The 26,026-nt window shown below is 41.9% G+C and overlaps 1 protein-coding gene across 2 annotated transcripts in view; it reads left to right on the top strand.

The window, feature by feature from the left end:
- The window catches only part of KDM2A (lysine demethylase 2A), a 55,305-nt gene extending 45,532 nt beyond the window's left edge, over positions 1 to 9,773 (top strand). For both annotated transcript variants that reach the window (XM_035125521.2, XM_035125530.2), the window contains 5 exons: positions 2,817 to 3,532; positions 5,769 to 5,932; positions 6,971 to 7,129; positions 7,324 to 7,539; positions 8,674 to 9,773. In XM_035125521.2, the coding sequence (XP_034981412.1) occupies positions 2,817 to 3,532; positions 5,769 to 5,932; positions 6,971 to 7,129; positions 7,324 to 7,539; positions 8,674 to 8,855 (1,437 nt within the window). In that variant the 3' untranslated portion in view covers positions 8,856 to 9,773. The remainder of the gene's footprint in view (positions 1 to 2,816; positions 3,533 to 5,768; positions 5,933 to 6,970; positions 7,130 to 7,323; positions 7,540 to 8,673) is intronic.
- Positions 9,774 to 26,026: the final 16,253 nt, after the last annotated feature.

Below are 26,026 nucleotides of genomic sequence, written 5' to 3' on the forward strand. Positions count from 1 at the left end.
CGATAAATGGCTAAAGGTTTATAGCCTAGTTAGGTAAAGAAGAGAAAGGAGGCTCTCCCCACACACCATTCTTTTTAATGGACCCTAATTAAATCATCCAAAAATATACTCAGGTCACCTCTCTACTTTGCTAGCTCCATTATTGAAAATGGTTGTGTGTGTTTTTACTGGTAGGAAGCGAGGAAAATTTAGTAAAATGGATTATTACCGTATTTTTCCATGTATACGTCAATTTTATTCTATTTTTTGGCTAATTGTTTTAAGTCAAAAACTGGGGGTCGTCTTATACATAGATGGTGAATGGGCTCTGGTGGGGTGGCCTGGGGTCAGGATTGGGCTCTGGTGCAAGTGGCCTGGGCTCAGGCCCAATTTCTTAATTATGTGTTCAAGAAAATAGGGGTTGTTTTATACATGGAGGTGTCCTACACTGTATTGGCCCAAATATAAGCCGCATCCTAATATAAGCTGCACCTTTAAAATTCAAGGGGGCAAAACAAAAAAAGGACAATACCCGAATATAAGCCACTCTCTTAAAATTCCACAGGCATTCACACCCATTCCATTTTATCATATGTCTGTTTGAACAGCGATATTGTAAAAGCCCATTTTTGTAAGGTCATGAATTTATGCCGCACTTTAACTTTTCACGGTCGAAATTTGGAAACAAAAGAGCAGCTTATATTCAGGCCAATATGGTACATGGAAAAATACGGTACTAACAAAGGGCCAAAGACAGCCTTTAACTTCCTAACCACAGCATGGTAACCTTGTTGCAATAATCTGTTCCTTCAAAAACACTACATTGTTCTTTTTTTTTTTACTGATACAGAAAACAAAGTAGTTCTTCTGTCATTTTGGTTTTAGGAGACCAGTGGGGGGAGGAACTCTGTCATGATTAAGACTGGTGTCCTATTTTTATTTGCCTGGGAGTGAACCCCATTGAACTCAATGGAGTTTACTTTTGAGTCATTTTCGTAGAATTGTACAGTAATATGGCTACCTTGACATATTGCTTTCAGAAAACTTTGCTTAGAGACAGTAGGTACCATACATAGAGCATACTTCCTTCAAGGACTTGAGACTCCCTGGGGATGATGATCATTTCCATTCATGTCAATGCAGGTTCCCATTGGCTTTCAACAATTATTTTAGGAATTCAGCTTAACTATAAATGCCAGAAAATCTGTCTTCATATGTAGTGACAAGAATGTGTTTGCATTACATCTGTAGACCCTGATGTCAATAGATTGTGTGCAGCTGCTGTATTTTATGTAAATTTTGCTTCAAAGGGAAAAGGATAAGCCTGAGGTTTACAAAGGGATACAACTTGGAAAGAGCCGCAATTTTAATAATACTGTACATTAAGCATTTCTTTCAGACATCTTCTGCAGTGGTAGAGTAACATTGTCTTTGATTTGTATCACTGTAAACTTTGTTTCCTGTCCCTCTGCTGTAGCTACCGTGTTTCTCCAAAAATAAGACACCGTCTTATATTTATTTTCCCTCAAAAAAACACATGGTGGCTTATTTTCAGGGGATGCCTTTTTTTTTTTAAGTATGGTACAGTTTAACCTACAAGGTTAAACTGCCTGTCACTATGGCTTATTTTCGGGGTATGGCATATTTTCAGGGTATGGCTTATTTTCGGAGAAACACGGTAAGCCATAAGCTAAAGTACAACAATGGTATCATCCTAAAGAGTTTTCTTAAGAGAAAAGTGGCATGTGGGTTAGCCCAGTTTGTGTTCTTCCTTGGCTTCTGCAAGTTCATTTATCTACAGGAGTAGTGAAAATTTACAATTCTTTTATCTGATCTTTTAACATACCAACTAGATCAGGCATATGATCCATATGTTTTTGAACATCCATCAACCCCAGTCAGCGTGGCCAGTGGTCAAGGATGCTGGGAACTGTAGTCAAACACCAGCAGGACACTGTGCTGACTAGACAAAGGGGAATTAATGGATGGCATTCAACTAAGTTTTACTCAGAATAGACTTTGTGAAATTAATGAACCTAACTTACGTCATGTTCATTAATTTCAAAGTTAGGTTCGTTAATTTCACAAAGTCTATTCGGAATAAAACTTAGCTGAATTATTATCCATCCCAATGTTTCTAACCTAAAATCTCTGAGGTAGGAAATTTAGTAAAGCCGTTGCCACTACTATTTTAGAAGAGCTTATTTACGTTAGGACTATAAAAGTGTTTATTAACTAAGAAAATGAAGACATGCTAAATTTATTTTAAAGTTTTGTCTTGCTTTCCTTTAAATCAACCCCATAAATATTTTTATCAGCCCTAAAGATAAAGAAGCACCGTTCATTTTTTGTTTGTTTTGTTTTGTTTTTAAGCTTGCCTTTGCTCCAATAAAGCTGGATACACTGTTCTCTTTGTATCATTTTTTGGAGATGAGATTGAGAGCAGGGCTGCCCATGTTCATCTCAGTAGTGGGTGTGGGGAAGCTGGCTTCTGGGTGACGTATACTTAAGCGACCCAAGCTGCTTGGAGCTTTATAGTCCAGAACAAGCATTTCACATTATGCCCAGAAGCAAATGGAGAGCAAGCACAGTTTTAAATGCTGGTGTCCTGCACTTTAATAGAGTTGGCTATTGGAAAAATAACGACAGCGAAGAATGTAAATTTCACTTCCTTCACTGACACCAGTGAGAAAGTAAAATAGCTTATAATAATGAGCATCACCCACCCTGATGCATTTTACTTTTAAATGGAATGCATTCTACCATATAAATTTCAAAATCTAACTCCCTCCTGTTTTGGTCTTTAAAATGGTAACTTGTTGCCACTCACTTTTTAGAAGCGGAAAATGGATGATGGCGATGATGACACAGTCCAAGCCAAAGTTCTGCGTCCTTTGCGAAGCTGTGAGGAACCTTTGACTCCACCACCACCACATTCGCCTACCCCAATGCTGCAGCTAATACATGACCCTGTGTCACCACGAAGCATAGTGACACGGTCCTCTCCGGGGGCCGGTCCTAGTGACCATCACGGGCCTAGCCGGGATGAACGCTTTAAGAGACGCCAGCTACTTCGGCTGCAAGGCACAGAGCGCACAGTGGTGCGGGAAAAAGAAAACAACCCTAGTGGCAAGAAAGAGCTTTCAGAAGTAGAAAAGGCCAAGCTCCATGGATCCTTTCTTACAGTCACATTACAAAGACCTACCAAAGACATGCATGGCACTTCCATTGTGCCCAAGCTGCAGGCAATCACTGCCTCCTCCACTAATCTGCGGCACTCTCCTCGTGTGGTCATGCGCCAAAGTTCAGCCAGAGCACCTCAGCGGGGTGGAGATGAAGAAGGAGCTGAGGATGAAGAGGAGGAGGAAAGTGCAGAGGAGGAAGAGGACAGTGCAGAGGAGAGTGGGACAGCCAGACTGAATGGTCAAGGAGGCAGGGCTCCAGATAGTGAGGAAATCTGGATGCAAAAAGAGGTGTGGATGTCTGTCTTCCGTTATCTCACTCGCAGGGAGCTTTGTGAATGTATGCGTGTATGCAAAACCTGGTACAAATGGTAAGTGACTGCAGAACTGGATCCACCTCCTATTTTAATAGTAGTTCTCTCTTTTTCAGAATGTTTTTTATTAAACCCCTAAGCCTGTTGGGTCCAATTCTGTGTGCTGGACTACATCTTGCAAATTTATATATAAAATGCAAATGTAAAAGGGGCAATTTGGGCAGAAGGCAGAAAGCAACTGTATTTAATAATACAGTGCATAAACTTGTGGAATTCATGTCACAGGGTGTAGTGTTAGTTGCAAGCTCAGGTGCCTTTTAAAGAGGATTAGACAAGGCTGTTGGTGGATTGTAACAATTACTAAAAATTGAATCTCCACCTTCAGCACCAGTATAATGTCTAAGTCTTGCTTTTGAGTTCCCATGCCTAGTTACTGCTGAAAACAAAATGGCGTAGAGAGATCTTGATCTCATCTAGTGCAGCCATTCTTGGATAATTATCCTACTAGTCTTTCATCATTTGGGTATCATCTGACCAAACTCCATGTGTTGCTGCATTCTGGTAAAGCTGTGTGTAACCAATAGGAATTAAAATGATGGCCTAGGGCTATTAAATCCTAAGAACTTGCTTAAGCAACTCTATGCACCTGAGTTGCTAGTTCTGTACTTATTCTATATAACCATTGGACCTAGATTAGAAGTAAAATCCTCAGATTGAGGATACTTTCTCCCTATGTGTCTTAAGAAGCCCATCTCTGAAAAAGGGAGAGAGACTAGTTCAACTCCCAGCTTCAGTTTCCCTAAATGCTGCCATCTTTAAGGAGGACCTGTCTTCAAGCATGAGCCGAAAACCTCAGATTCCTTGCCTCTCCAACCCCCCAAAACTTTCTAAGATGAAGATTGATTCAAAGGCTAAAAGTCAGAAAAATTAAGCATGCCCAATTCAAAAAATTCCGCAATGGAGAGCTAGAGCAGATAAGATATAGCTATTCTCAGTCAGCCAATATACAGTACACAAATGTTACTGGTGTAGTATCCCACCTTAGCCAATTAATTGTATTAGAAAAGACATGTTACAATGAACACAGAATCAAAGCTGAAAGCTTTAAGGATATTCTGCTGATAGGCCAGAGGCATCCTAAAATGTCATATCTGGATATAACTTAATGTAGGAGGAGTATTCCAGCCCTCAGGGGTAAGCAAGAGCCCTCCTACTATGAGGAGTAGATATTTAAATCAGTAGTTGAGCCCCTCAGATTTCAAGGTATGAAGTGATGTTGCCACCCTGGGATCATATGGGAGGAAGGGTGAGGTATAAATGTAATAAATAGGATAGCATCTCAGGTGTTTCAGAATTAGAAGCTTAAGACTCCAAGGAGAATACATGGGCATTGCTCACCCCTACAGCAAGACAGTCTTACCCGATGTGTATTCCGACCAGCAGTGTGAGAGTCTAGAGAAACATAAATATCAGAAAGACATTACTTTATTCATTCATCAACAACTTCTCAAAAGCACACATTTTTAAATAGGTGATGATGTAGAGTCCCTTAATACAAATTCTTGGTCACAAAGGAATGCACTGATTTTTGTCTTGGATCAATTAGAAAATATTGTAAGTTTTTTATTACTGTATCAACAAAAAAATTCTTTTCCACTCCTGATTTTCGTTTTCGGCTGTGAATAATGAATTAGTTTAAAGTGTCTTACAAGTTTTCTCATTTCCCAAATAAGATTTTGCGGGTTGCCCTCTACCTTGAATATGTTTACACAGAGGAGATCTAGGATCATGATGTTAGGAAGGTGAACATATATCCATCCTGCTACCTTAATTCCGATTTTCTTTGGTAGATATATAATGTGTAGTTTTCTAGCGGTTAAAGTGTGCTTTAGTACTATAATGTTTCATAGATGGAAAAGAATAGTCTTAAAGGTGTGTCTAGCAGTAGCCTTCATAGTCAGTTACTTTAGCTATTTTTTCAGTGATCTTCAAGAGCCATATTTATATTATCCCTGTGGAAAGAATAAATTTAAGTGTCTCAAAGGAAAGACAATATTGTACCAGATACACCTGTTGAAGGGCTGAGGGGAGTTGACAAAGTCCAAGAGAAGAGAATTTGGGTTACCTACTCATCACAGACTAGGAGGGCTTTTTCTCTTCTCCTCGGTTTCAAAAGACATAAGTACTACTGCTCAGTAAAAGACTCTGCCACAAATAATTGGTCAGAAACCAAGAGGTATAAAGAGTTTGTGGAAAGGAGTATTTCTAGTCTAACACAGTGTGTCTCAATTAGGTGTGGTGACAGGAGATTGTGGACGAAGATTGACTTAAGCAGGTACAAGTCCATCACACCCCTGGCACTGGGTGGCATAATCAGGAGGCAGCCAGTTAGCCTTGACCTCAGCTGGACCAATATTTCCAGAAAACAGCTCACCTGGCTCATCAACAGACTACCAGGTTTGTGTTTTAGGCAGCTGGGTGGGTGCATCTTCACTATTTGCGTCAGTTTCAACATTATTGAGTTAAACTGAACATTCCACTATACAGGTCAACTTTGTGGTGCCTGTGAGTGCAGTGGAACCCTTGAGGTTTCCCCCTGGCACCCACTACCTGAACCCCAGCTTATTGGTAATGAGAGTGATTACATTTCCCCCCCTTGAAAAGTGCATAAAGCTGAAAGACGGAAGATGGCAGAGTGACTCCCACTTCAACTTCCAGCTCTGTGTGCTTTTCAATGCACAGATTAGTTCTATTGAAACAGACTTTTATGCAGGTTCTTTGGAAAAGCAAATAGTACATGCTTATACTCTCCTAGGTCCACTTGCCAGCAGTGGATATAGTTACCCACATACTTGCTGCACACAGGAGAAACCACAATGCCCTCTCAGCTAACCTGTGCAGGTCAGCTGAGGAAGGGGGTTATCACTCCTCTCAGTTCATCAATTGATTGATATGATGACTGAGGTGGGAACAATTTGCATCCTCATAGGAGCAATGGGCTCCACCCCCCACCCACCCCCCATCGCTGTGTCTACTCTTTAAATTTCTTTTTCCTGCTGCCAGCAGAATCAGTAAAACAGAGCTTTCCAAACTGTGTCGCAACACGTTAGTGTGTTGGTGTGTCGTGCGAATGCTCCCTGCGCTTCTCCAGCGGCAGGAAAGGGGTTAGTTTAACCTCAGGTTTGCTAGTAAGACTGAATTACTGTGTCACGAAATGATGCCTGTCTAAAAAGTGTGTCCCCAGCATGAAAAGTTTGGAAAGCTCTGCAGTGGAGCCTTGACAAGCCTCAAAAATTGGCTTGGGGGCCAAATATATCTCCTAAACTGCGGGTGGGGAAGTCACTCCTACTTAACCTGAAATGAGGGCTCAAAATAGATCATTAGTTTTGTTTTATTCTCTGATGGATTGGGGTAGTGCCATGCTATTAACTGCATGAAACATAACTGTTCTGAAGTAGAAGGCACTAATATTTTCCATCTTTTGCTGTGCTACAGGCCTCAAAGACCTCATCTTGGCAGGCTGCTCCTGGTCAGCAGTGTCTGCTCTCAGTACCTCCACCTGCCCCCTTCTCAGGACACTTGATCTTCGGTGGGCAGTAGGAATCAAGGACCCTCAGATTCGGGACTTGCTCACACCTCCATCAGATAAACCCAGTATGTTTTGACTTCTGGATATACTAGGATGTTGTGCTTGCTAGTGAGGTGGGGAAGGGAGAAAGCTGACAAGAGTTGGATGCAATGCAGGTCTTAAAAGGGAAAACTTCTGACCAGAGGGTGTAATTTCTACTTGCATGCTCTAGAGAAACAAGAGGCTGTGCCTTCCAACTTACTTGCATATCTTCCTACAGGCCAAGACAATCGCAGCAAACTCCGTAACATGATAGACTTCCGGTTGGCTGGGCTGGACATAACTGATGCCACACTCCGGCTCATCATTCGCCACATGCCTCTGCTCTCACGACTTGATCTTAGTCACTGTAATCACCTTACGGACCAGTCAGCCAACCTATTAACAGCTGTGGGGTCTTCCACGCGAAACTCGCTCACTGAAATCAACATGGCAGGTTTGTGCATCTTTGATCGTTTCCCCCAACATACTAAGGGCTGTGGACCATGTAAAATGGGTGGGGAACCTCTGATCAGCAGCAGTTCAGCTGTGAAGCAGGTAAAGATGTGGCTGCCAGGGTGCGCTCCCAATTGTGCATTTGCAAGGGAAAGTGGGCTTTGACTCGACCACCCCTCTGGAAGCCCTGTGCAGTGATCCAGCAGGCAGCTGTCTGTCTGTTGCATCACTGCTTGCAAAGCTCTTGGTGCAGAGGTTCCTCACCCCACCCAACAGCCAGCTGGCTATTGGGCACAGCTGCACGAGGGATTTTGACAGGTGGGCAATTCCACCCACCTTACAAATTTACCCCTATTGTAAAGGCTGTATGTCCTCTTGCCTCACTGAGGTTTCTCTTTTGCTGGAAGAAAGAGAAAACATATCTAAATTTATACAAGAAGTTTTTGCTCCAGACCAGAGGGATAAATGAAGGATTTAGTCCCAGCAGCCTCACGATGAGGCGAGTGTTATTTCCCTTTTTTACAGGCCTACCCTGCCCCACAGCCCTCATTGTTTGTGGGGTTAACAAAATAGTAATCTGAGCCTGCACTTAATCTTCAAGTATTCAGATATGGATATACTGCAATACTGTCTTTAAAAGTATTTGTAGTGACATATTTGAAGTTTGTATCCCTATGTAGCAGAAACACACACCACCTCCATGGGCAATACAGGTTGACAGATCATGCCAGATGGAAAATGAGCCTTAAGGGAAATAATCATGTTTCAGCTTTTCTGTCTCCCTCTAGCATCAGAAACTGCTACTAAGGGTCTAATAGTTCACTGTTGCCTGATTCACAAAGAGTGGCTGCCTATGTGTGTCTTGACAATACAAAAGTCAAACTTGTTCATATTAAGATGTCAGAAGTTGCCAGTCTTATCAGCTTGAGGTGTGTTGGTATTCAAACAAGCAAGTGCTCTGAAGTCAGAGTTTGAATAGAAGAATCACACTTGCAAACCAGAAGAATCATTTGTGTAATGTAAGAGTCTTGACACTTAGTATTTTCTGAGTATTTATACCAGTGGTTTTGTTCTCTGAACACCTTTGTGGCACTAGGCATTATGCAAATAATGACACTTGTCATCCTCTCCACAGGCTGCAATAAGCTCACAGACCAGTCCCTGCTGTACCTGCGGCGCATCTCTAACGTAACCCTGATAGACCTGCGTGGTTGCAAGCAGATCACCCGCAAGGCCTGTGAGCACTTCATCTCAGACCTGTCAATCAACAGCCTCTATTGCCTGTCTGATGAAAAGCTGATCCAGAAAATCAGCTAGAGATTCGCCACACACAGACTGAAGAGAAGGAAAGATCCCAGACAAACCCCTCTTGGAGAGCAGACCCTTTCCTCCCCTCCCCCGTTTCCCCCACATCCACAGGCAGGGAAGATACCTGTCTGACTGTGACTGCAATGTCCCTCCTCTCCTTGGGACTTCTGCAGACCAGAAAATCTCACCAGGCATTTGAGGAAGTGGCGAGATTGCTGGATGGGTGCTCTTGTGGGGTGCTTGCTCATCAGCTACATGCTCTAACTTGATGTTTTGTAGCAGCATTTTCAAGGGGGAACGTGCCCCTTTCCTTTCTTCTCAACCCTTCCCCCTCTACCATTATATCCCACAAAAAACAACTATACTTACCCATCAGATTCTGGGGGGAGGATCAGACCTGGATGGTGTAGAACAGGTGCATTTTTTTGCTCCCTGTTTCCCTGCTGTCTTGGTATGCAATTTCTTAATATGTCATTGGGCTTGGGAGTCACTTCTCCTGCCTGCCACACTCTGCTAAGCTTCCTTTCCTTGCCCTTCAGCAGCTGAATGGGCAGCAACTGCTCTGGGCTGATTACGCAGAGCAGTAGTGTAATGTCTACAGCAGCAGTGCCTCTTGTCTGGTAAGGGACTCTCCATGTGCCCCCAGGTCAACCTGCAGGCACCTTCCAACATGAGACTAGAGCGGGGGTGACTAAGTGTTCATACGGAGGGAACCATGTTCTTGCCGTCAACTTTTCCAAGAAGGAGAGTTAAGCGAGCACGTTCATCCTCTGAAAAGATGGCGGTATTTGTAGAGGGAAAGCTGCAACAGAGCTTGGAGGCTTGGGAGGCACCTAGTGGGATTTCTTACACCAGCGGAAGTGGTCTCTGTCCCATAGTCTGTGGAAACGAGCATTCTTGGGAGATGCTGGCCGATGAAGAAATGCCTCCATCAATTCCCCATTAGCTGCCTCTCTTTCTTTGCAATGAATGGCCGGTCCAAAGAACTTCTCTCTTGGGCAGCAGAGAGCTTTTTGCACTTTAGAAAGAAAGGTAATATTTTGGAACCCTATTTTATTTCCCCCTGCCCGAGTGACTGGACACTCCTTCCAGCTGTCTGAGCTTGTCAGGGTTTGAATGCACACTTTGCACTCTGCTCTCTTTCCCCATAGCGATAGCACAAATTAGACTGCCCTTCACCCCGCCTCCCCCTCTGAGCCTCGCATGGCAAAAAAGAGCTCTCCAGTGTCTGCGCAGCAAGGGAAAGGAGGAATCTGGAGGAAAGCCCAATGCACCCTCGCTGCTTCTGAAGCAATAAGGGAGGGGGAGGAATCCACCCCATAGCTCTCTAAATTGCCCAGCCCAATTGCATTGAATGCTGCGGCACCTGAGCCTCAGGGAAGAGCAGCTTCCCCTGCACTGATGGGGGTGGGGGATGAATATCTAGATCTACTGAATTCCAGAGGTTCCCCCTCACTTCCACATGAGGAGCAGGCTTCTTTGCCGAGAGGACAATGCTAGTGTGATGAGTTCCAGAGTGCCTCAGTACACAGGAGCTTTGCTGCAAATTGAATTTTTCTACAAAAAAAAAAAAACGCCCACTGATCTTCTTCTAGAAGTGGAAACCTTCTGCCTTGTTGTGTTGGCTCCTGTGGAAAAAAAATATTGTAGAATCAATCTCTAGCTTTTGTTTTCTTTCAAAAGAGGAAGGTGAGAATAGCCATAAATAGGAGGTTCAAGTGTATCAGCCCAGATAACTCCCACGGAGATCTCTAGGCTCTGGATATTTTGTGTTTTGTTTTGTTTTTCCAAAGTGGGAGCACCTTCACAACTCTCCATATGCATTGGTCAGCCGGAGAAGTGCTGAAATGCAGCAAGTTGGCATGTCGGGAGCATTAGTCTGGGAAGAATCTCGTCCTGCGGCAAGAGGGATAAAACAAGTAGCAGACTGATCGGGTGGGGTATTGGCTTCGCTGTCCTGCAGCCTTCTCAAATGTGGCCCTCAAATGACTGTGGCTTAAACTTCAAAGCAAATTGTGAAACTTCAATGCCTAAACTGGCCCCCACCTCAAGAGGGCAAGTGATGACATAAAGGAAAGAGAAATTATATATGAAATCACTTAGTGATTTAAAACAAAAACACGCTCCCTAAATAAATCTCCCTAAAGAAAGTCACTATTGTCTAAAAGGGTTTGGTTGTTCTTTTGTGTTCTTTTGTTTGTTTTTTTGGAAGAAATTGTAAATATATATTTTTTGTTGCTAACTTAGAGTCAATCTCCAATGTTGTGCTTTAAAATTAAATGTAAACATTAAGGGTAAAAGAAACCAAGTCTTGCGCTCTCTCGGTTGACATGTTTAGGGTTGGGGGATATTTGGGGCTAAAGGGAGGGGAGCTAGTTGGGATTTTTTCATTTTCTAATCATTTGCCAATAATGGTTTTAGAGAATCTTTCCTCAAACATATTACCACAGGAATGAGAGACAAGTGAAAGGGGGAAGAGAAGATACCAGCCTCTGAAGGGAGACCTTGTTTCATGGGGTGGATTTTGGAATAAAAATTTCAAGAAAAAACATGCGGGTCTGCATATTGATTGCAATGTGAGCTCAAATCCAAGGGCAACTCCAGTCTGAATGAGAGAACCCAGTGGGTAATTTATCCTCCCTATATATAGGGACTTGTGTATCCCATGCTATTAAAATTTTGTACTCAGGCAATCGAAATTCTGTGTCCAGAAAAACTGAATTCTCTTAACTTACATCAGTTACACAACCTTGTTCATTTTGCATAGCTTTGTGGGTTTAAAAAAAAGAAATAATTATGCCAACTTAGCTAGAGATGGGAGATGGACATTGAACTAAACTAGGTACTTGAAGCCCTATTCTCAGCCCTTAGAAATACAGCTTTAAGATTTTAGCAAGCATTACCCCTACATTTTCCAGCATACCTTAAAAGTCATGAGGACCAGGAACTTTTCTTTAAAAATGATGCTAAATTCTGCATTGTCTACCATTTTCTGCACGCCAAGAGTATTGTACCATATAAAAAGCCCTGCTTATATCAAATAGAGGAGTGTTTCCAGGAACACCACACAATTCTAGGTCAAAGGACCCATTACTATAGTTGATGCCTGTAAGCTTGCTTGGTCTTAGATGGAACATTGTAATGACATTTTGGGCTGAAAGCTCATTGGTCATTTGTAAAAGATAGTGATATTGTAACACATAATTTTCTTACCTGTTTTGTATGCAAGGTACAGGTGTATCAAGGGTATTTAAGTTGGCTGTAGATCTCAGGGCTGTTGTGAGGGACTTCCCCCCCCCAAAAAAAATCAGACATTTATTTTTAACAGGCTATAGCATCTATATCTGGCCTTATACTTTCTTAATATTACTAAATATATTGGTACTCTTCAAACTATATGAATATCCACGATGAGAGGTGGTGGAGTCTCCTTCCTTGGAGGTTTTTAAGCAGGTTGGATGGCCATCTGTCATGGATGCTTTAGCTGAGATTCCTGCATTGCAGGGGGTTGGACAAGATGACCCTTGGGTCCCTTCCAACTCCCAAGATTCTATGATAAAATCTGAACTATTTATCCAGTTCCTTCTGGCTCACATGCTACAACCTGTTGGTATATATGTAACTTCAGGGCACTGTGGCCAAAACTGATTGCTGGACTCCCATTTTCGAAACATGTTGGAAAAATTGGAAAAGGCTCGGAGAAATGAGTAGATACCTAGAGAGAGAGAGAAAGATCTCTAGTTATAAGCTGCCCTGGGAACACTGTAGTGTTGAGGATGCAGGATAAAGCTGTCAAAAACAAGTTTTCATTCTATGTATTGGCTTCTCATAGAAGCAAGTGCTAATCTAGCAGAAGTGTATGACAGCTGCTAGTTGAAAACAAATCAGGTAAATCTAGTTTATGAAGACAAAAAGTTGATAATAGCAAGGAGAACTCGTTGGTGCCCTTTACTGAATAGCCTTTGGGGCACTTGCTCAAGATGCCCTGACTTGAACACGTGACTGAGAATGCAGGAAATGGAGCATAAAATATGCTGGCCTATAAGGAAAGCAAAGATCATGTGAGCTCATACTCTCAAATCCGCAAAAGAGTGTTAAACATGTCACTTCCTTAGTGTATGTACAGTATATGAAAGCCAACTAAAGAGTTTTTGTAAGAAATAGAATTAACCAAGTGTCTTCTGCAGGTTGGTTTGCAAGCTTCTCTTAAGAAATGAGGTATACTTTGTGTGCATTCTGTCAAAAGCTAATACTGATGGTATATCCTTTATAACTGAAACCGAATGAAATGTTAGAAGGTGGAAGCAAACATCAAAGACTGCAGCTGTCATGCAGTGATGCATTTGGACTGTCTTGAGCAGCCCAAGGTTTAATCCCTGGCATCTCCCAATTAAAAGGATCTCTAGAAGTAAGACGTCTGTGTGTGGCCCAGCAGATCCACCACCAGCTCTGGCATAAATTGACCAGTTTTCCAACTCCATATATGGCAGTATTTTATATGCACCAGCTTCTTTGCTACTTTGAAAACACTGTCTCTCATTGGTTGCACAACTGTCAGATAATAGAGCACAAATAGCTGAGATTAATAGCAAATTAATTTTCTTTGATTTTTTAATATATACTTCTGTTAATATTGATTTCTCTCTTTTTAGCATAATTTAAGCTGTGCTTTCTATTGTCCCAACTCCCCCCACCCCAACCACCACCCTTCAAAAGCAAATATTGGTGTATGTTGCCACCGTTTAACTTAAAGACTCAAATTTGGCCAATGTTTGTGGCTACAAATTGCTTCCTCCCTCTTGGAAGAACAGTACCATCTGCTGAGCTTAATTTGTAATCTCCATATTTGGGGCCTTTAAACATCTCCCAGTAGTCCAATTTGTTAAATTCATACCACCCTCTTCCTCATTCATGGATTGATTAAAACCAGAAAATTGCTACTTGAGCCAATGACAGCTTTTGGAGCTCTGATACTCTGCAGACGATTTCTTTGTGTATATCCACAAACCATGAGGTGGGCAAAATATTTTTGATGTAGATTAATTGATGTTTGGGGTCCCCGTATCACAAGAGAAGGATATGCACTCTGTACATCTTAATCTGTGTGCTTGTTCTGGAAGAAGTTGAGTGTTCTCTGAGGAAGTTTTTCAGGAAAGATCAGATCGTAAGATTCACACTTAAATGCCCACAAGGTTCTAGATTTTGAATTTTGAAGCATCCTGATGTAAAATACAGAAGGCTCCTGCACCCTCGCTCATGGATATGTTTTGGTGTGTATGCAAAATAGCAATGTATTTTAGAAACCAACATGAGTACACTCTTTCATACAAGCAATTCTACACATGTATAGACAACATGTACGTAAACTCATTCAGTGCAAGAGGTGAACAACTCTGCAAACGCTGGCACAACCAGGTCACTGGGGGATGAAAAATAAATCCAAATACCAGGGAGCTGTGCTTGGCCATATGTGTCTACATATTTATTTGCAAATGTGCATCTCCCCTTCAAATATTCATGCTGTTCACCATGTAGTTATTGGTACCAGTTGGCCAGTATTTTACTGGCCTAATCAGTAAAGCCATGATGTCAAAAGTTGGCCACCCTGTGTGGGCACGCCAGGAACATCTTACCTGGGTCAGGTGTAGAATGATATTGAGGTTCTATATTAAAACAATGTTATTTGCTCTATTTATTTTGTTATTTATTTATCTATTTACTTACTAGTCATTTGTTAGCTTTGTTTTGTTCTCCCACCGAAGTACCCTAAGATGCCCGAATCAAGCCAGTGAGGGGAAATTACTAAGTCTACAATCCTCTATCTGGGAGCAAATTCAATGGGACTTACCCTGTGTGTGCATGACAAATAGCTTGGAATCTAAGTTACTAGATAGTATGGACATGCGCCATCCGTTAGATTTCTTTCCACATAGATTTACTACTCAAACTTGAACCTTGTTGTAGGTAGCTAAGCGAGAATACAGTATTTTAGTTGCTCAAACTGTAGAGTGAGTTGGTACAAGGCTTTACAGGCAGAGAGAGGATTGTTGCATAATTTTACATTTAAAAATGCCCTAAGATGTAACATACACAACATGAGAAAGCTTGAAGTATGTGGGATGGTGTTTGGTTTTGTAGTGGGAAAAATTAAATAGTGGGAAAAGTGGGTTAGAGCTTGAAATGGGCTTTCTGGAGTAGGTTTGTAGTATTAGTAGAGGTAAAGGTACCCCTGACCGTTAGGTCCAGTCGTAGACAACTCGGGTTCCACGCTCATCTCGCTCTATAGGCCGAGGGAGCCGGCGTTTGTCCGCAGAGTTTTTAGGTCATGTGGCCAGCATGCCTAAGCTGCTTCTGGCAAACCAGAACAGTGCACGGAAATGCTGTTTACCTTCCCGCCAGAGCGGTACATGCTTTTGAACTGCTAGGTGGGCAGGAGCTGGAACCTAACAACGGGAACTCGCCCCGTTGCGGGGATTTGAACTGCCAACCTTCCAATCAGCAAGCCCTAGGCTCTGTGGTTTAGACCACAGCAACACCCATGTCCCTTTGTAGTATTAGTATTGTCTCTTATTTCTCCATAGGGATGTCAGCTTTGAGTCCCCATTTCTGCAAGAACCATGTTTCAGATGAGGTTTGACCCAATATTACTTCTCTAATTGTTACAATTCCTGCCAACCTAGCAGTTCAAAAGCACCCCCAAAAGTGCAAGTAGATAAATAGGTACCACTCTGGCAGGAAGGTAAACAGTGTATCCATGTGCTGCTCTGGATTCGCCAGAAGCGCCTTAGGCATGCTGGCCACATGACCCAGAAGCTGTACGCTGGCTCCCTCGGCCAATAAAGCAAGATGAGCACCACAACCCCAGAGTTGTCTTGGACTGGACTTAACTGTCTGGCAGGGTGGATAAAAATCAATGATTTTTTTTTAAAAAAAATCAAAAAATCGGATTTTTTTATTTAAATCGATTTTTTTGATTTAAACTGGATTTTTTTAAATAAAATGCTTTTTGAGGAAAATATATTACCATCCAAAGGTTATTCCATCATGAAATAAAGATTAGTTTTTTAATTATGTAGAATAAGGTTGTATATGTTTAATTGGGGGGGGGGGTAAATAAATTCCATTAATCCATTCACAATGTCATGCTCTTCCAGAGGTTTTTGTACAATTATTGGACAGTTTCTCTGCCTACAAGATATTATCACAGGTGCTTGGTTTACTTTTGCAGTTCTCAAAACTGAATTTGACTCAACAGAGATCAGATGCCTCTTCTTCACAGCAAAAATGTTGTAACATGAACAGAGTTGAGAAAAAGACCTTAATCCTATTGTTCTACAAACCTATGAATACAGAAACAACCCCTTGAGTGCTAAGTTTGAAGAAGTTCAGTGAATAGAATAGAAACAATATTTTTCTGATTGTTTGGAGTGGACAGTATTTAGGTTTTTCATGTGTAGGCTGGGCTGACAGTCTAAGTTTCTTAAAATATATATATATTGTTTTTGTTTAGCCAAATTAGTTAACAAACATGGATGTTTGTTTAAGCAAATAACATCTACTTGCATATTAAAGTTATACCAGCAAGAATTAGTCTTTATGTAGAAAACTATGATTTAAATCAAGCCTTACTGACTAGTGATTTAAATTGTGATTTAAATCAGTTTGATTTAAATCAAATCCACCCTGCTGTCTGGGATCCTTTACCTTTTTTTTTAATTGTTACAATGCAGAGAAAGACCCTTGGAAGAATTTGGAAACCCTTCAGCAAAGGCTGTTTTTTGTTGTTCTAAGCTCATACATCAAACCAGATTAAAGTTCTAATGTGCACTGGAGGCCTGCATATCCCTGCTGCCATTAAATAATAATAAAAGAATTTATAGTTCTACCTAGATCCAGAGGGATGATTAATGATACCGCATCTATTAAAGCATCCAGGACGAGAGAATTTTAGGAGAATGTCATTGGGACTTGGTCACAATCCCATGACCCTCCTTATAAAATTCAGTCTCTGATTCCTGACCTAGAGCCCGCTGTGAATTTCTTTTCTGTCTACATTGTTGCTCCCCTTCCTAAAGGACTGTTCTGTTCAGTGAGCTGTAAAAGTTGTTTAATTTTGCTTATTGTCCTGCTGTCTTTCCTCATCCCTTAACCTCCTACAACTTTGCCTTGACTTCTGCTTGCCCTGCCTGTTGATGTCATTAACAGAGGTACTCTGAAGACAGGGCGGACCCTCTGCCTGCCATTGGCTTAGCTGCTGTGATGTCACAAGAAGGCCTCTGGCCTACGTATAGTAGAGTCACAGGACACATTAGAACCTGAACACCAAAGTCTTCCATTATTACTTTGTTCCTGTCGTTGAATTCATCTGTAATTACACTGCGGGTTTTGAATGGTGCTTTGTTGGTAAAGACTAATCTGTTATGTGCATGCGCAGAAACACACACATGGAGAGTCTGGTAAAAGGCTCGAAAACCAGTCATATACCTGACTCGCCATGGATGGCATGAGCCAAACTTACAGCTCCTGATATAGACTATTTTGTGTTTTAAGAAATTAAATATGAGTTATTACTAGTGGGCTTCATCTAATAATCTGCAAAACACTTCTGCTTGTGACTAACTTGTAGAATCTGGCTGACAAATCTGGATTTTGACTTGCACATTTTGACTTGAGTGTCGGAGACAGGATTGAATTTTGCTGTTTTACTCTGTTGTTGGCTTCCAACTTGACATATGGAAATGGTCACGAAATCTTGGGCATTCGTATTATGTTGATGACTCACAAGTTCAACTGAAGCTAAGCAGCAATTTTCCAACCTGAACCCAATATTCTTTATTGGAACTAAGCCTGAAATCCTGAACCAGCTTGGTTCTAATTTTTAATAAGCTGTTTCAAAAGATCTCTATTCTGTGTTTTCTCCATTCCTAGCCCTCCTATGTGGTGTTACATTGTATTAATAAACCACCTAATTCAAGTGATATTGAATAGCTATTCCAGGAGGTTCCAGAGGGTTGTTTTTTCATCCACAATGCTGCTTTTCAGACGTGGAAGCTACACTCACCAAATGTTTTCCCTGCCAAGTAAGGTCATAGTGATCCCATTAATAAAAGCTGAGTGGAATGTGTCAAGCCATGCAAACATCCTCAAGCATACAGGGGACAGAAGGCTTTAAGCTCTCTTCTCTCAAAGAGGTACCTGGTGTTCAACAAGCAGCTGTGTGACTGGGGAGATGGGTTCTTGATCCAGAGAAGGGTAGCTAGCCCTTTTCCAGAACAAGTCAGAATGGCAGCTTCAGAAATAACCCAATCAAGTTGTCATAAAGATCTTAGTTCTATCTTCCACTGATTTCTGAGTCAAGCTTATATTCTGCCCCACAGAGCTGAATTAAAGTAACAGTGCACATGTTGTCTACAGGGCCAAAGAACTGAACCCAAGAGAGGTTGCAGCTTTAAAAGTTGCCCAGTCTTTTCCTTGCCAAGGAACGATGTTCAAAACCAAAACAATTGTTATTTCATTTTTTTTAAAAAAAAATTAGCACCTTATCTACATCACCTTTGCTTCAGACTTGTTTCTTCTTTTGTCAATAGTATATAAAATGCTTCAAAGATTTATCAGATTTTATCTGATGCTCGTAATGAATTTTGCCTCTACAGCTCTGAAGATCCAAAGTATTTTGTATCTAACAGTAAGGTAATAGCTTTAACAGTGTAGACCGGAATTGAGGGGAAGTTGCTACATGATTACAGTACTGTATAGGGCCTCTCCCCTACTCAGAGCCCTTCTATTTCTGCCCGACAGGTAATATTCCTTTCCGGTTCAGGATACTTTAAACCAGGCATGGCCAAACCTGGCCCTCCAGCTGTTATGGGACTACAACTCCCATCATCCCTAGCTAACAGAACCAGTGGTCAGGGATGATGGGAATTGTAGTCCCAAAACAGCTGGAGGCCCAAGTTTGGCCATGCCTGCTTTAAACATACAGCAAGGGGATACATACAGCAGGATAGAAATTCCATTCTCTGCCTTCCACTGTCGCTTGGTTAGTTCATAACCTCTGGTTCAGAGATTTTCTAGCAAGATTTCTCAAGAAGCTGCTCAGAAGCTTCCTCCATGAGATCAGTACCAACAGACAAATTTACCTGAAAGTGAAAAGGCCATAGAGCTCAGTACAGCACATGCTGCGCCAACAAGAGTCCCAAGTTCAGTCCTTGGCCCTTCTCCAAAAGCAGGCATGGGGAACCGTTGGCCCTCCAGATGTTGCTGAACTACAATGCCCATCAACCCTGACCATTGGCCAGCTCACTGGGGCTGATGGGATTTGTAGTGCAGCAACATCTGGAGGACCAAAGGTTCCTTGCTGCTGTCCTAAAAATATCAGGCAGTGGGTGATGGGGGAAGACCCTCTTGCAAAGAGCTGGTGCTAGTCAGTGTAGTAGATTGTGCTATGTAGCTGGAGAGTCTGACTTGGTAGAAAGCAGATTCCTATCTTCTAAAATGCAGATTGCCCATCGCTCCCAACTACCCTACCCCTACCCCAAAGCTAAATTTGGGAGAAGTGGCACCGTCTAAACCAAAAGGGTCTCGCTAGTGCTCAGCATGTGTGTGTGTGTGCACCCTATAATATCCTCTACAACACACAGGGTTTCCATGATGACCTGGCTGAATTCTACAGTAGTCTTTTGATATGGAAAGTCAAGGCAGAAAGTTTGAAAACCACTGTCCTAGTTATGCAGGGCCTAATAAGGAAATGTGTGTTGGCTTCCCCTGGAGCCCTACAGTACTTACATCACTTTAAACATATTATTTCCTGGCCACATATATGGCATTTTGCCGGCTTCTCCTCCGCAGGAAAAATTGGTCTCCTGCCCCAGGGTGGAGAGCGGTTTATGTTGTATGGCGGTGGCTGATCTCACTTGGGCGAGGATGATCAACAATAGTTGCTCTCCCTCCTCCTGGTCCTAGGTGAATGAACCGGTGTGAACAATCTGGAATTATAGTGAATTCTGCTCTGGAGTAGGAGTGGGTAGACTTGGTTAACTTTGTGGCCCCTTTCTGTCACTTAGTTTGTGCATATATGGGTGTAGGATCAGAAGCCTAACTACATTAGGACTAAACAAAACAAAACAAAAAAATTCCTTCCAGTAGCACCTTAGAGACCAACTAAGTTTGTCATTGGTATGAGCTTTCGTGTGCATGCACACTTCTACATTAGGACTGCCATATTTCAAACAGTGAAAATCCGGACAGAAAAGTTGTTGAGCTTTTGTTGCTGTTTGGCCAAAGTTGTTGAGCTTTTTGGGCTGCCACCAAACACCCGGATTTTCCTGGACATTTACCCAATTTCTGCCTGACCACTGCTGCCGACTGCAGTATTATGTATATCTCCAGCAAAATCCGGATATATGGCAACTCTAAACTTCATTAAACTTTTCTTGTTGTATTCAGATAAAATGTTCGTTGAAGCAATGTTATTTTTAGGTTTTCCTGCTAGAGCAACAGACATTTACTATACTGTGTAGTGCCCTGCTGATGAAAAACAGAGCTGCAAGAGCAAAGGTAGGCGAGAGTAGTAATTCCAAGGACTGGAATGTAAATGCCTCACAGAATCCTTCTTGGAAACGTACTCTGGAATTATCCACGCTAAATCTCCCAAATGTGTGTGCTGCTCTGATCTCAAAGTCTGAATGGCTCAGACATAGGCCTCTATTTTATTTATTTTCAGTATTATTGATATAAATAAAAGCAGGGAAAATATATGCACTTGAAAGATGTGAAGCAGTAGGTTGCAGTGGAGTCCTGTGGTACCTTTCAGGTGAATTTATTACTGCAGGAGTTTTTATAAGCCAGCAAACAAGCTTGCATCTGCTGAAAGGGTAAGGTCTGGCTTGCCAAAAGTAATGCTGCCATTCATGAAGTACTGTGCAATCCTGTGCATGTTTACTTGAAAGTATATCCCACTGTTTCTCATGTAAATGAGTGCTCAGAATTGCTGTTTTACACTTTTAAGGCATCTTAGAATACTCTTTTGACTTTGAAATTGAACAGTGTTTTAAAATGAAATCCTCTTGCAATGTGTATCTTATGGTGGGGGAGTTAGAAAACAGTTCAGAACTCTTTAAGATGACTTTAAGGACACCGCCAGAACTGCAGCTTTCAAAGCTAGATTCAGGTAGGTAGCCGTGTTGGTCTGACGCAGTCGAAATATATTTTTTAAAAAAATAAAGAAATTGTCCAGTAGCACCTTAGAGACCAACCAAGTTTGTTCTTGGTATAAGCTTTCATGTGCATGCACGGTATCTGAAGAAGTGTGCATGCACACAAAAGCTTATACCAAGAACAAACCTAGTTGGTCTCTAAGGTGCTACTGGACAATTTTTTTATTTTTTTATATATTTCAAACTTTCAAAGCATTATATATTCCTGAACAAAACAAGGTGCTGACGGTTTGTATCACCTTTCCTGAAAACAAAATGACCACATCTGATTATATTGACAAGTGTTTCTCCCTTACTATAAGGATTTTTAAAACTGCTCTTTAAAGGAAAAATAGTGACTTAAAATCACAAAGAATAACCCAGCCTTGCTCCAAGAAGCTTCTGCAGCTGTTTAGGTAGAGATCTTTGTATGCAGGTGTACACTGGGTTTGAATCTCATTCCATTCAAAGTACAAGCAATGATGAGACAAACAAATAGGAAAGATGATTTCATAGGACAGAGTTACGGGTTCATTCTGTGGTAGAGGTTCTTTTCCTTTTTTGGGATCACAGACCCCTTCAAGAATCTGATGAAAGCTATGCACATAAATACACACAAAGTTTTGCATACAATTTATGTATGCATTGGGAAAATCTTGTGCGTATGTGTGTGCCTGGTTTATGGCTCCTCTGAAGCCCATTCTTGGATCTCGGTTTAATAAACCATCATTTTATGGCCAAAAACTGAGACTGCAACACAGGATTCACAAGAACCTTCCTGGAGAGACTTGATTAGTTGACATAGAACAATGCATCACTATTCACATTCTCTTGATGAAAATAGTAACACCAGACAAATAGGGCTTCTATAGATTGTAATTTTTATATTGTTATAGAGTATAGGAAAAATGAAAGGGGATTTTTTTTTTTTAAAAAAAGAAGCTCTTATAGTATTTACTTCCAATATGCATATTATTTTTTGTAGATATTAGAATTCAGATGCTAAGGTCTCTAGGGATCTTCTTAGCTAGAATTGAGGTTAGCCAGTTCTTTTGCAGCAGCACAGCACCTACCCGGTAAGTTGATTAGTAGCTAAAGGGGCCATGACTCTTCTTAATACAGAGCCATTGTGACATCAGAGCAGATCAGCCAATGACACTGAGAAGGAGGCAACCTTTGAGGGGAGTAGCAGAGAGAAAGGTGGGGGGAGCACAATTAGAAGAAGATCCAGCAACTCTCTGGCTCAGTTGTTGTTGTTGTTGTTTAGTCGTTTAGTCGTGTCCGACTCTTCGTGACCCCATGGACCATAGCACGCCAGGCACTCCTGTCTTGCACTGCCTCCCGCAGTTTGGTCAAACTCATGTTCGTAGCTTCGAGAACACTGTCCAACCATCTCGTCCTCTGTCGTCCCCTTCTCCTAGTGCCCTCAATCTTTCCCAACATCAGGGTCTTTTCCAAGGATTCTTCTCTTCTCATGAGGTGGCCAAAGTATTGGAGCCTCAGCTTCACGATCTGTCCTTCCAGGGAGCACTCAGGGCTTATTTCCTTAAGAATGGATAGGTTTGATCTTCTAGCAGTCCATGGGACTCTCAAGAGTCTCCTCCAGCACCATAATTCAAAAGCATCAATTCTTCGGCGATCAGCCTTCTTTATGGTCCAGCTCTCACTTCCATACATCACTACTGGGAAAACCATAGCTTTAACTATACGGACCTTTGTCGGCAAGGTGATGTCTCTGCTTTTTAAGATGCTGTCTAGGTTTGTCATTGCTTTTCTCCCAAGAAGCAGGCGTCTTTTAATTTCGTGACTGCTGTCACCATCTGCAGTGATCAAGGAGCTCTGGCTCAGTACAAAAGTTAAAAGACTGGTGGTTTTTTTGAGCCTTGTGATGAGAGGGTCTTTTTTATGCTTGAGTGCAGAATGCTAGGAACAAAGACACATTTATAGACCTCAGTGAGAGGAAAGCCTTGTTACTAGGCCCTCTGGTTAAAAAAAATGAGAAGATTGTATGCTTGAATGCTTACTGAGAGAGAGGTAGAGCATAACAAACAATAAATACTTGTGCAAAGGAAAATTGCCCTCAACCATTAACCTCACAGGTGATGGTATGGGAGTTATTTGGGTGCAGAAGCTTGATGATGATGATGGTGGTGGTGGTGGTGGTGGTGGTGATGGTGTTGATAATGATGATGGCTTTCCAAAAAAAAAACAATTTATTCCAAAAGGAGGGAGAAAGATGTTTTTGTTTTTAAAAAAAAAAAAAAACACCAGTTGCATGCATGTGAAGTTAAGATTGGAGCCTAGCAGTTTGGCCAGTTCAAAATTTCAGAAGCAGATGTACAAAACTGTACCATTAGCTCCATAAGTGTACAGAATTCTGCAATAGAAGACATCCACTATATTCTATGGCACCATGGAGAATGGGCAATGAGGACCTTGCTGACTTTTCAAAGTTCAGGGTGCTGAGAGTTGTTAGGAGACACCCCCCCCCCCCGAGAGATACAATTCTCTGCACCCTTAACTAACTACAGACTAGTTCCCAGGATTCTTTGCAGAAAGCCATGACTGTTATAGTGGTATAAGAATGCTTTAAATGTATTGTGTTTTGGCAGACACCGTAACAAAATAATATGGAAGAAGCTAAGAGACACTCAAGACATATCCCATGACAGATGGCCTATCATGGTGCTGCTATAAGATCTAGTTCCCCAAAAGCTTAGAAAGTATCACTGTCTAAAACCTTTTACACAAAAGCTGCAGGAGGCAGGGATCCACTACAGATTGGGGTTCCCAATCAAACTGGTTCTCATGAGAGTTGTGACGTCATTAATCGCAAGGAATCACTCCAAAGCTATAGAGTTGCTGGAAACGCTGTATCTGGACCTCCCTGCAGAAATAACTATGGATGACCCCCAGGAAACAGGAAATTAGGAATTAGAAGAACCCAGATGCTGTATGGGAAGAAGTGTCGGAAACTGGCATTCCAGGAGAATGGTTCCATATATACCCCAGCATTTATTCCTGGTCAATCCGTGTTCACACTTATCAAGGTTTCACTGACCACCTGTGGAAATCTACACCACCTACACACCATTTCTGCTAAAAGTCTCTGCTTTTTTTTTAAAAAAAATAGTAATGGTGCTTTGCCACCGTAGCTTCCCCTTCAGAGTGAGTGCATTAATAAGAAGGGCACATGTTTCAGTTGACTAGACATGTGCCTTGTCTCTCTCCTTGTAGGCACTCAGCTATGCAAAGCTGAAAAACAAAACAAAAAGGTAGCTAGAGAGGTAGGGTTGTTTAAGGAAATAACATTGCAACCTGTGTGCCTCAAACTAATAAACGGCACTTCAGTGTGGAAATGGTATTAATCACAACAAGGAAAACAGTTCATATAGAAGAACTGGATGAACCACTTTCTGGAGATGTCTGCCTAACAGCAGGATTTAATGGCTGTGAGGAAACCCTATAATAGGTGTGCAGGGAGAGGGAGGCAGGACAAGGTGGGCCTGGTTTACTCAGGCATCTCCATCAACTGACTTCTGTACATTTGGCTGGCTACTGACCAGGTGAATTAACTCCATGGAAAATAACTGCATTTAAGGATATGAACATTCTCATGTGTAAGTGTATGGCGGCCCATTTCCACCCAGCCGTCAAGTCTGTTGCTTGCTTTTGCAGTCACGGTGATGAACCTCACGTATTGCTCAACCCCTAGTCACGTCCGGCAAACTGAAACCACATATTTTGAATAAAGTCAACCTAACTTCTCAATAGAGATAGCAATACTAATGGAATAAGAACAGCTTTATTTTTCACCCGGGAGGTTTTTAAATAAACATTCAATAGGAGAATGTTTTGTGTAATTTGTTCTACTGTATCTACCTTTCAGACAGGTGTCAAAGCCCTAGTATGCAAGGCCCAATGAAAGGATGCAGACCTTGGTTGAATCTTAAGGAAAACTTATTAAGTATTCAAGTACCGGTAAAGCAGTAGCCGCCTAGAAGGGAACCAGTGACCTTCTAGACGTTGAACTCCTAACTCCCATCATTCGCAGCCAGCATGGCCATTGATCAGGGATTGGTGGGAGCTGAACTTCAGCACCATCTGAAGGGACACAATATGGGCGCATGTCGGGCATGGAAAATCTTTGCTGCAGGCCAGGGCAAAAATCTATACGGTCACAGAATCTGGTGCTTCCACTCACACCTGAAACTTAACACACAGGGGGAAATGAACTATTCCAACTCAACATACTGTACCTAGGACCATACCAGTTTGCCAGCAGGAAGAAAACTGAAGAAAACTGTTCTTGTGGAAACTTTAAGAAAGTAGAACTCTGACCATTCCGTAGCCCTCTGGCTGGGATTAACTACATATTGTATTTTTAATGTGTATTATTCTCTCTAGCCTACAGTGCGCACAAAAGAACTTACTTATTGTAGGTCTTTTATCTCCCAAATTTGTACCTGTCAGAAAAGCAAAGGACAGTCTTTTGGTCTTGAGAATGTCTGCACCTGAATTTTAATCTTGAATATTTTCAGAAGGGTAGCCACAACAGTCTCTTGCAGCAAAAGCAATCAGGAGTCTTGTAGCTCCTTAAATACTGTACTAATTTTTCCTTAGCCTTCAAGGAGTCACAGTGCTTCTTTGAATTGCAGACCATAGGGTGTCCTTGAGAGCCCAGAGCCCAAAGGATATTAAAATTCTGAGGGGGAAAAGGGTTTCAAGGAATTATAGTTGTCGCCAATATTTTATGCTGGATGCTACAGGACGTACGCTAAGCCTAAAGCAACGGCCGGGTGAAATAGCCCGTTAGGCCTCCGAGCGCTCCTCGATTTGAGCGCCCGCCGCAGCGTATTGCCTGGGGCCGCGCTTGAATCGAAATGGTCTGCAAGACAGCCGGCCTGCGCCAAGTGAGCTGCAAGTCTCCCCTGGGCCTCCAGAGGGCGGCCTCGGGCGACTAACTTTCTTCTCTCTGTGTGGGTC

This window comes from Zootoca vivipara, chromosome 1 (assembly GCF_963506605.1).
Source record: "Zootoca vivipara chromosome 1, rZooViv1.1, whole genome shotgun sequence".
Classification (NCBI taxonomy): domain Eukaryota; kingdom Metazoa; phylum Chordata; class Lepidosauria; order Squamata; family Lacertidae; genus Zootoca; species Zootoca vivipara.